Genomic DNA, 12,495 nt, shown 5'->3' on the forward strand with positions numbered 1-12,495 from the left:
AGTCGCGTTTTAAACCATATTCCTTTTTTTTTTTCCATACATCGGCTGTCGCTTTCCACACTTGAAAAACGCACCTATGCAAATCCATTAACGTCTCTTCATACTCCGAGATTGTTCAGAGCGATACGCGCGTCCGTTATATCGATATACGTTTGGCTGAAGAGAAAAGAAAATAAAAGCATGCTCGAGAAACTCTAGGTTCAACGGTACGCTCGAGTTAGAATGGAAAATAGATTATATTACGATTATATTACTGGCTAAATACTGACTAAAAACTTCCTAATAACTAAATATATACTAAAAATTCCTTATATAAATTGTCCGAAAAAATAATTTAAATACTAAAAATATATTTAAAAACTTTTAAGCTTCAAACAAATTATTTCATAAAAACATAAAAACACAAAACCCAAATTAAATAAAAAGAATATTAAAATTAGAAAAAATTTATTATCTTAAATGTTAAGATATTATGTAACTTGTTAAAGAAATTGTTAGACGTGACGTCAGCAGAAATAAAGTACAACTTCGTTGATTGTATCATTGATTTTACACATCTATCAAGTTTCGTCAAACTCAATACGGAACACTTAACAAGGATTCGTTTGAAAGAAAGAATAGCGAATTGATTTAAATTTCTCGAACTAAATGTCAAGCTCAATTTCATTCGTAATGTCAAACTACGAACAGTGACAATGTCATATCAATCTCATATAGGAGAAAGAAGTATGTAATACTTTCTCCCACTGAGAATGTATCTATCTATATATCTACTTATCTACTCATTGTCAGATATAATCTATCGCACAAATCTCCGACTCGAAATCATCAATATTTTATCTCATACGTCTGTAAAGGAATGTAACGTGCCATTGAATGCCTTGTTCGCTATGAATGCGTATATATACATTACGTTAGTATACATTAGCAAAAATTGAATAGGATACGTCTTATATCAGACAAATATCGAGTAGTATCGATATATGACGAAATATCCAAAATCGATATTGAAGACTCGGACTATTCGAAGAAAAGAGACGCACGTCTGGAACCGGATAAACTCGATATCAGATATAAAGTCTCTATTTACCAGAGTAATATTTATTTGTCCGGATGACGGTACACCGGGTATCCTTCCCGGTTTATCGGATCATTCGATACGTGTCCGAGATCGAATAATTGTTCCAAGAATAAATTGCGATAGTATTGTTCCTTCCTATGCGAGACAATTGCGTAGATAATCTTAACATATTAGTGCGCTAAATCTACGATATGAGATAAAGTGCAGAAGAAATTTGTGAAGTTAGCACGATATTTTATTAATATAAAAGAATAACGACAGTTTCCATAGAGCACTTTTCATATAGTTTTACAGTTCCTTACAAAAACAAAAGAAAGTTTCGCTTATATTAAAAAATAAAAAATAAAAATAGCGCGTGCTAACTTTGCGAATATAGTACGACACTTCCTCCTCTAAAGTACAAGAAGAATTATTACTTCTAGCAAGTTCCCGTTTATATAACTCAAATTCTACCAATATATGTATATATAATTTGGAAAAAAAATCCAATAATTATCATAAGCACATATTTAAAAAATTATCAAAGATTTCTTAGATATAATAAGTTTAATGTAAAGAAAAATAAGCTTAGAATGTTAAGTTTTAGTAATAATTGTGAAAATTATTACAATTAATACTGATTATTAAATGTAATTTTTAAATCCAATATCTTACTTTAATATTACAGAAAAGTAATGAAAAAAATACTGAATCGTTAGTTTCTAAATAACGGCAATAATAATGCGTTATTTTTCGAAATTAACAACAGGTAACGATAGCTTTTTATAAAACTTTTTATAAGACTCTTTATAAAAAGTAACGGTTATGGTAACGCGTTACTTTCATGAAGTAACGTTTCCGTATATTATACTTTTATAATTTTGTTAATATCGCTAGATATTCGTTGACATATTTGCTAAATTTTTGAAGATCAAAATAGTACTCACTTTCGACCGCTGTCGAGAAATCTGTCGAATTCCACCGACATCTTGCAACAAAGGGCCCGCCGATTGTGTGAGGATGAACACTTAGTGTTGATCATGTGGCCATCTGAAAGCAAAGGAAGGGAGCTGAATGTAGGGTGGGCGTGCAATTAATTAAGAGGTTAATAATCATCCTCGTGAGCTGCTGCTACGGCGGTCTAATTAATTCGGGCTGATGGTTCTCGCTTCTTCAGGAGCGAGAACCATCCTTTCGAGAAGAGGCTGTATCACGATCGATGATATGCACACGGGGTATCCTTTATACCAAACTATCAAATCGGAAATAATTTATTAATCCGCGCGTACTCGAAGAATTATTTTAAATTAAACTATAATGAAAGTAAAAAGAAAAAGAAATTCGAAGTAAAAATTCATCACCATAATCGTATTTATTATTAGCTCCGTGCTTCAGTCGTAATGTGACTGACTTGTAACAATAACAACGTTCAATAACAAGCTTTGAGTCATTGGCACGTTGCAACGTATTAACTATATTTATAATTTAAAATAATATTATATGTATAATAAATCACAACAATTACTATTCTTTTCAATTATTGTAAAACATAATAATTAATTTTATTATAATAAAATTACAAATATATATCGAAGTAAAGTAGTAAATATATACTTTGTTTCTTAGTAGAAACAATTTGCATAATAAGCAAGCGAATGCTGTGTAATTAATAACCTATTAAATTAATTCTTACATAACCGGTATTTTTTGTGGTGTCATTACATGAGATCTCCCGCGCAAGATTGTCGGCATCCACACCTGGATAAATCCCAAAGGATGGATCGAGTTCGAGTCAGGTAGAAATGGTAATGAGAAATGGCCGATGCGAAGGTGCAAACCGGTGCAGAGCGCGTGGTGAGGTCAAATGTCGGACGGTGCCCGAGGGTTCGCGTGCTCATCCCTCCTCCTGCGACCTTCCGCACCCGATATTATCCTCCTCGGGACCCGTGTCCACCCACGCTTCTGCCTCCGCTCGTGACTAATGCGTGGCTCGAGTTATGAGCAAAGCATGAAATAATATCGAGTTTATTATAGGAACGCCTGCGTGTGCGTTACAGTAATCCGCGCGACTTCGTCTTTTGTTACACAAGAATATCCTACGACTGCGACGTGCATTCGATACTTTCATTTAAATGAATCCTCAATATCATTTCATCTCGCGTGCGAAAGTCTCGTAATTGCGATGCTTTCCCTTTACAATTTCTTTCCTTCGTTTCCTTTCTTGTACTCGGACGCGAGAACAGTGTCATTGTCCAGATGACCGAAATAACGAGAACTTGCTTTTCACCTCGTCCACTTGTGAGTATCATTCACATACGCGGTGCATCGTTCCGTCCTTCCTTAGCCATTTCTCATCATCCGCTTTCTCCGCCTGCTCGTCTTCTACATCCGCGCCCGAGGGTGCAATTGGGATGTACTCCATAGTAGGTTGGCAATGATATCGCCGGTCAGAATACGCCCTTGTTATTATAAGCTAACTTACATAGCAACTAAAGCAAACGATAAACGCGTTTATGTTACAAAAAGAACATGAAAATTTGCTTCAGTAATAATAAAATCTTGATGTGATCGTTTATTTTAGAAATGGCTACATTAAATTTCAGTAATTCTTATGAAATTTTATGTATAACGGAATTAAATACGAAGGAAAATATCTGTCATAATTACGTTTAAATAAATTTTAATAAGTTACGTTTAAATAAATTTTGAAAGGAAAAATATTCCTATGGAAATTAATTAAAAACGAGTGTACTTCTATTTCTTAATGCATAAATAATAAATTTTCAAAAAAGGAACATTTAACAAAGATTACAAATATAAACTACAATTAATTTTAGTGAATAATTGTTTGTAGTTAATTTTAATCTATTTTAATAGTTAATAAAGTTAAGTAATTTATTTATATATTAATCTAATTATAAACATCGAATATTTGTTCCAAGAACCTGATGACGAAGCTCTAACTTTTCACGTATAAAGAGATTATCGACGCGATTGATTGATCTATCGATCATTGCATCTCGTGCAGCGCAGAGTTGCGTGCAGAGTTTGCAAACCGGTCGGTCTAACATGTACCTATGTAGAATATTGTGGAACTTATCGAACAGCTCGCACACGTGCCCTCTGTCTCTTTCGACACATCGATTTCTCTTTATTGGACACCCGGTGTCTCGATCAGTAAGTAATTATCCAAGACTGATGTGTTAACATATTCGCATCGCAATAATTAATAAAACGATAAGATTTTCAAATAAAAGAATATCTTTAAGTGAAAACAAGATCAATTCGTACATAACGAAATAATTTTATGTTTCTCATTTAAAAATACAGCAAGCTTATTACATGTATTACATAAAACAATTCAGAACGTTGCGAAAATAAAAATACATTGAAGTTAATACATCGCATTAATTTGGTTAAAATATTATCATAAATTTAAAGAAAGGTAAAAAAATATACATTAACAGGATTTAGCAAATTTCTTATAATATACAAATTTTTAAAAATTTATAAAATTAATTTAGCTTTTATCTAGTTTGCTTAAAACATTTATTTTCTTCAAAAAGAGAATAGATTGTGTCTCGTATTAGATGATGAAATAGTAAAACAAATAGAAATCGTGTTACACTTTTTCGTTATTTCACCGCTCTCGATTTGGAGGTGTTCCAAGCAAATAAACCGCACTTTAATTCGACTTTCTGAACGGACGACGACCGAGGCGCGGATATGACTAAACTTTCGAAATGATTGACGAGCAACTCGGCTCCTAGTGGAGTAGTAGAGTGAACGAAACAAGCTCCTGCACACGCGTTCATTTCGCCAGCAATTATCGCATAAATGAGGACGACCATTAAGCCCGCCGTCGTAATTACCCACGTCTTGTCTTACACAAGGAATATACGTATTTCGCTTGAATTTTTTAATAGAGCCATTTGTTGAGGAAAATGTTACGTTCTCGTATATCGACAGGTGTTCTCAGAACCTTGAGATGATCAACGTGACAATATTCACCATTATTGCTCGTGTAAATTTTTCTTTATAAAAAAACTGCAGTCGGTGAAGCGGTATAATGATATTTGGAAATACGAGACTATTCCATATTAATCGCATTGCAACCAAGGATGGCAAAAAAAATCGAAATAAATCGGAATAAATTCTTTATGCGTGGAAAAAATAATGGCGATATTATCTCTAAAAGGCAATGAAAATATACAAGAGAAGAGAAGAAAGCGTTATATTGAACTTAATATAAACGCAATCTCGATTCGTTGGGCGATAATGCTACAATTGAAAAATATGTGTAATAGTTATTATTCTACGTTACTGTCGGTATCAAATGTGTATTTTGCTTTAATAAGATTTCTCCTATAATTTTATATCGTGTTCTGCAAATGTGGCAGACAACTTTATACGTGAAATACAATATAATTATTTAATTATATAATTATAATTATATGTTATATAAATAATTAAAAAATAATTATATTATTTCAATTACTCATATAACACGTAATTAATTCTAAATCGATCTCTGGTATCATCTTATGCATTTTATCATTTATACTGTAAATCCTAACAAAAACAAAAATCAAATTATATCATAGCAAATTAAAAGCGTCATTACATAACACAAGCAAATCTTTCATTTCTTTAATTAACAATTAATTTATTATTTCATATCTTGATTGTTTAATTTATTATTGAAATATTAACCTATATAAATTAAATGTATTAAATTTCTCTTATTCAATTTTTTAACAAGATTAAAAGTCAGGTCATAAAAAATTGAAATAGAGCAGTGCACAACTGAATAATAGTAGATACGAATAATTGAATAATTGAAAAACTCATTTGTAATTATAATAATACAAAATTAATTTAATAAAAAAATTATTAATAAATACTCACTGGTTTGGTTTTGGAAATAAGGGTCATCTCTATCGGTGAAGAACCAGGTCTGCAAATAGAAATAAAAAAAAATCGTCATATTTTGATTATATATAAACATATATACGCGAACCTTTTTCGATTATACCCGATGCGGCGGAATAATCATGCTATAGCACGTACGCATTTGATTGTTTACCGCAGACCGTCCAGCCAAACAACACGCATCACGTATCGATCATAAATTTCAATTCCTTTCTTATCCCTTCGAAACGAAATCGCTCCATCCGCGTCAGTGTGTGTTACATGTAATAAATCTTACAACCTTGAAGCACTTCGCACCACTATGATACACTTCTCTTATTTATATTCGCGAGATAACGAAATCACAAATTCCGAAAACAAAAATAGGAGATAAAAACAAGAAAAATATTATTGTACGTTTTTTTATAAATATACGTGCAGTATCGCAAGACCGATATTTCTGTTATTTAAAAATCACAAAAAAAAAAAGAGCAACCATAATTCCAACTCGTGCTGTCACATATAGAATATTATTTCCGCAAAATGTTATTTAAAATATAATTATCAACATTTTCCAATAACATTCCATAATAATTAATGATATACAATGCATATATGTATCTTATAAATTGAAATGGAAGAAGCTAAATATATATACAAGTATATTATATATACTATCAGAATATATTCCTTTTTGCTCCAATCTCTGTTTAAAGTGAAAATCTCTACAGTGTATAGTCACACGAAATTGTGATAAAGTGGCATACTTTCAATTAAGGACTATTCAAGTTTCTCGTGTATTTTGTCGCGCTGGAAAATTTATCACGGATCGCTGTGAGTTGAGACTTGAACTTCTCATTTGTATCTGTCGCATCGCACACCCTTCCGTGGCAGTTGCATCTGGACTCGGACGTATTGCAGCGTCGTTACGTTACGATCAGTGTACACTGCACGTGTTAAAGTAGTCGCTTATTTTTAGTTCCCAAGAGTAGTTCCCTTCAGGAAGTGAACGAGCAAGAACGATCGAAGGAGATGGTACTCCAGACGTCAGAAGCATTGTCCCGATGATTTTCACGCGGCGATATATCGCGTAAGCCACCGGGAAAAATACGTAAGAAAAAGGAAAAACATCGCGAGAAAACGCGATGTATTATTTATGGTGATGTTTGGCGTGATTTTATATTCGCAACCTTCCTCTATTAAAATGATAAATTAAGCAAATTATCTCTCTCCACGAACGCAACTTGTCAGAGAATTTCAATGCAATTACAGCACAATACATCCATGAATTTTATATCAGCCGATATTAGCTCATTTAATGCACATTGCACATGCCAATATATTCGTTCGCGTTCTGTTTTCGTTAATTAAACTAGAATTAAATCGCTTATTTTGAACACGCTACATAATGCATTACATAAATAATGCGTAATTTAATCAATGGCACAGTTTCTGAGAGCATAATATTTAATCGGATGCATGTGTATCGGGATTATGTAAGCTTTAAAGCAGAATTGAATAAACTGCAGTTGCCTCAATAAGAGTTCACCGAGATATCTCGGATGTATAGCTATAGCGGATATCCGCGGTACAACGTGACGAACGTAAAAATAGCGCGGGTGAAAAAAGGCATTGCAATTGCAACACGTTTATTCGAGGCATGCGGATAGAGCGAGAGAGAGAGAGAGAGAGAGAGAGAGAGAGAGAGAGAGAGAGAGAGAGAGAGAAAGGCCAGAGAACTCGTCAGCATTCCCAGAAAGAACACGAATATCCGGCAACGAATGAACGTCGTGTACAAAAATAAGAGACGAGTGTAACGCGATGACGTCAGTGGCACCGGCGTCGCGTTACATCGACATAATTGCATTAATCCCGCACGTACGTCGTACTTAAAAGACTCGTCGTTAAGCTGATCTTCGAGCTTTTCCCGGGAATTCATTGAGTCGGCCGCCCGAGTGTTGGTTATTCTGCTCGTAAGCCGTATCGCAATATAGAACGTTTGCGAATGTGTCAAAAGCGTAGAATCATATTAAAAGACTCGCTCGTTAATACGTCTAATTAGGCGAGACAAATTTGTCCTAAAATGTGCATGAAAGGAAATTTAACGATTGCGTTCTACCTACATGAAACAAACATTGTCTCCTATCAATTTTCGGAGCACAAAAAGAAATTTTTATAAAGTTCTCTATTTTTAAAATATTTATTAAAAAGTAAATTTTACGATTAAGATAAATAACAGCTTGATCATTTTGACAATGATAAAACGCAATGATATAACTTCTGGTTCAGATGGTTCAGGATAAAATTTCATGGTGTTTAAAAAAATTTAATTATTAGATAGACTATTAGCATATCAAATGAGTTATATGCTAAAATCGTTTCTACACTGAGAAAAAAAATGCTGAATCACAAAAATATTAGTTGATTCAACTAAGTGCAGCGATCACGGGCTATCAAGCACAAATATTTATTAATCCAAACAAATAACATATTTTAAATCATAAATTTTGTTAATGACTAACGTATATTTAAGCTAAATTTATAAATACTTGAATTAAATAATCACTACCAACTAAACGTATTTAATCAAGTTTTTTTCTCAGTGACAGATAAATAAGCAAAAAGTAAATAAGATAAATTTGAAATAAGTGCGTTCATCCAACGCTACAAATACATACATACATTTTTACTCTTTCAAAATTAGGTCTTCCAAAATTAGATCTTTCAAAATTTTAATCTTTTAAAAATATAATTCACAATAAAAATGGCAAATTTTTAATATTTTTATATCTAATTCTTTTGGACATAAGTTCTATATAATTGAAAATCAATGGAAATTGGATAAATATCATTCGGTAATGGCACGTTGATTATATCGTATTGGGGGTCAATTGAAAATCGCAACCCTACCTACGCAGTACATAAAGAGCAATGAAAATTAAGAGGAAATATTTCGTTGAAGCACAGTGAGCTCTCATCGGCGCGCCGCGCGAAATTGCATCGGACCTTTTAAGACTTGCTTAAATAACCAAAGTAATCGACCAATTATCCGAAGCCAAATCCAATCGGCGATATGAGTCGGCCTTCGTCGATTGGGGGATTGCAGTATCGTCCAAGTCATTCTAAGTAACGACACTAGACTTTGACCCGCGATCGACCCTCGAGATCTCGAGGGGTTCTTTTTATGAATCACGAAAATTTGTACCTAACCACGTATGTCTACACCTCCACTTAATAACATAATAATCGAACGGCATGACTATCAAATTTAGAGAATGGCGCAAGAAAAGATCTCCTCGAATTTTGGGTCCCAATAAGGGTTACAAAGTTTGTAAAAAAAAGTTTTAAAAAAAGTATCCTCGCTAAGCATAGAATTACCGAAATTTGATTGAGGGAAGTGCTTTTTATGAATCACTCTTTTGGATTGTAATTAAGTAACGAAAGTTTATTCATTTTGCCATAATATACTTTTTATTTTCATTGCATCTTAACAGAATTTTAATTTGACATTTCGTTCACTGTTAAATTTATGTATAAATTTAACAGTGAACGAAATACATACTAAAAGATAAAATTTTAACAACACTGTTAAATCTATAATATCAAATTTAATTTAATTTAAGTCATCACTGCTCCTTCTCAATATACATATCATTATTTTATACTAAAACAATAATTAAATTTGACACTATAGATTTATGTTGTTAAAATATTTAATAATAGATATTGGAAAATCGTAACAAAAAATCATATTTCCAAGAATATATTGCTAAAAAAAAAGAACAAATTATTATTATTAGAATTAAAACTATAAAAATTTTGAGATATTGGGACAGTATAAAAAATATCCACAGATATGCATTATGCGTTGGCATACTATCTTTACTGCCATTCACATAATCGAAATTTTATGATAACGAAATATAAATCTCGATTATTTTTGCAACGGATGTTTGGAAAACAACTTAAACGAATTAGTATTAACTACTTGATCTTATTATATGCCGCGTAAATTATTGACCACATAAGAACGAAAAAAGAAATAGGTAGCAAAGTATATAAATGTAGCCATTAAAGGTCATTAACAGCATCGTAAGGTGGTGGCCAAGAGAAAAAGGGCGAACATAGGGATTGCGCCAATAATAAATGCGCAATCAATGTTCCTCCTCAGTGGAGCGCATTATTAAAACACATTACCCGTGATATACGACGTATTAATAATCAAAACATTGCGACCTATTGCTCACCTCTATCCAATTTAAAAGAGAAACTTAACACCTTAACAGCGAACTGCTACATACAATACTTTCTAGTCCTGTTTCTCTTTTTTAAAACCCATAAAGATATTTAAGACTTCAGAAAAGAGTCTTAATATATATGTACATGTGAAAATATATACACTAAAAGATAAAATGTTCTTCTATTGGAATTGTTAGATACAAAATATCATAAAAAATTATTAACTATTATATTACAAATTATATAAATAATTTTTATTTAACTCTAATTTTTTCTTTAATAAGCTTTTTTTATATACAGATAACCGTAACGTTATTAGTCGCAATTAGTTGTGTAATATTTGTAAGTTTTGCAAAATAATTCTTTAAAAATTGTTTAAATATTCATAAATATACCTGTAGATAATTTAAATGCATATAATTGATATATTTTATTAAAAAGTGAATATGTTACATTTTGCATTTCACGATTTCAGTTGAAGGAGTCTAAAGTACCAATTTTTTTTCTGTAATATTAATTTTCAAAGTTCTTAAGGGGGGACCCCACCCCTGAGATTTCAAAAAATCGAAATTTTTTTTATTGCTTTAATCATTAGTTTGAACCTTTAAGAAATACAAGAAAAAATATAAATAACTTTATGGAGCAGGTATCGCAGATTAATAAGATAGAAATTCTTGCTGTGACACAGCTGTGTAATGTTCCAAAATTTTAAACGCGTTTTTCCCAAAACGCATTTTTCCGAGACGGTGTCACATGATAACTCAAAAAGTTTTCATCCGATTGACTTAAAGTTTTAACTGAATATTCTTAGCAATTCTCCATCGTCTGACGTAGGATTTTTGCAAAATATTTTGTAATTTTTTTTTAATCGATAATTAAAAAAATGTATAAATGATATATACAAAATATATTAACATAAAACTGTTTTGCAAAAATTAAATAAATTCTGCGAATGTCTTAAAAAATCGATCTACATTTTCAAGACTTATTGCTCCGCAAATAATTTTGAATCTTAGACTATGACTAAGTTTCTACCAGAGTCTATTACCTTCACCACGATAAATCACCTGCCGTAAATTGGATTGTGAATTTCTAATCTCGCCAGGAAAGAAAATAAGTCTTCTAGCCGCTGAAAATTATTGATTTATATGTTTTTCATTCGATAAAATTCTTCATTTATTTTGGATATTTTTTTATTAAAACGCGCGTTTATAAATTATAAATGTGTAATAATTATAAATCAACTCTCTTTTACAAATATAACATTTTATTAATTATGAGATTAAGCTATGAATAAAAAAAACTGCTAAAGTTGATACTCTTCTTTACATCATAAGTGTCCTTTTATTATGCAATTATATCGTTTTTATAAGATATCATGTACTGATTGAATGTATTGGATTTCTGCAACAATGCGTGAGAATCAATAACATCCTCGATCTCACACACGCAAAGAAAAGAACAATCATTTCAACCAACTTGTAGGATCGTGGCGCATCGTTTAATTATCGAGAAAGAAACCACGAAAAAGGTGAGTTCGTTGAGAGTGCTCGTGGGTGGACTAAGTCGGCTAACGCGGAGGTCGTCAGAGTCAGAGGTAAATCGTGAGATCTTCCCACGAACCACAAACCGTATGCAGCCGGACACAGACTTTTATTATTCTCATCGTACTTTTTCTCGCTCGCGTCGCGGAAAATGCGTGCCGACGCGAGTCACAGGCAACGCGAGTGTACGCGTGGAAAAAGCGTGAGATCGACGAGAGCAAAGAATAATCAGGGTACGAAGCAAATTAAGACACCGTGGCGTGTCATGAGAATTACAAATGCTTTCGTTGAGGACATACAACTCAAATGACCTTTATAATTGTTCAGTTATACTTTCACATAAATTCAAATTTTACTGTTATTATTGATAATGACTTCATGATAGATCGAAACGTTTGTGTTTTTAGATTTTTCAAGTAATTTATTTTTTGGCTCGTAGCTTTTTAGATATACTTTGATTTTTAAACAATTGAACCATTTCTTTATATTTCAATTCAAATGATTTTATAATTTACCTACTTTAATTTACTTTTATTTTGAGAAATAATCGACATATAAATTCTTATCAATCTTCCTAATTTATCTTGAAAATCTGATTATTCAAACATTCGAATTTTCGTTATATAAAATTGTGCTCTTATATTTATGATGCATTAAATTTTAATATTTGACAATCATTAATATAATATTGTTAATTATATGTATATGTGTAATATATTATTATTATATAAATATTATGTA

At 31.8% G+C, this 12,495-nt stretch overlaps 1 protein-coding gene across 1 annotated transcript in view; it reads right to left on the reverse strand.

Annotated features, from left to right (window-relative positions):
• Window positions 1–12,495, reverse strand: part of LOC108751912 (fringe glycosyltransferase) — a 104,604-nt gene that overhangs the window by 83,019 nt on the left and 9,090 nt on the right. Inside the window, exons 3-4 of the mRNA XM_018492399.1 lie at window positions 5,969–6,017; window positions 2,008–2,110 (exon numbers count right to left, since the gene is read on the reverse strand). Of these exons, the coding sequence (XP_018347901.1) occupies window positions 2,008–2,110; window positions 5,969–6,017 (152 nt within the window). The remainder of the gene's footprint in view (window positions 1–2,007; window positions 2,111–5,968; window positions 6,018–12,495) is intronic.

The sequence above is a fragment of the Trachymyrmex septentrionalis genome, unplaced genomic scaffold, assembly GCF_001594115.1.
Source record: "Trachymyrmex septentrionalis isolate Tsep2-gDNA-1 unplaced genomic scaffold, Tsep1.0 scaffold53, whole genome shotgun sequence".
Lineage (NCBI taxonomy): Eukaryota > Metazoa > Arthropoda > Insecta > Hymenoptera > Formicidae > Trachymyrmex > Trachymyrmex septentrionalis.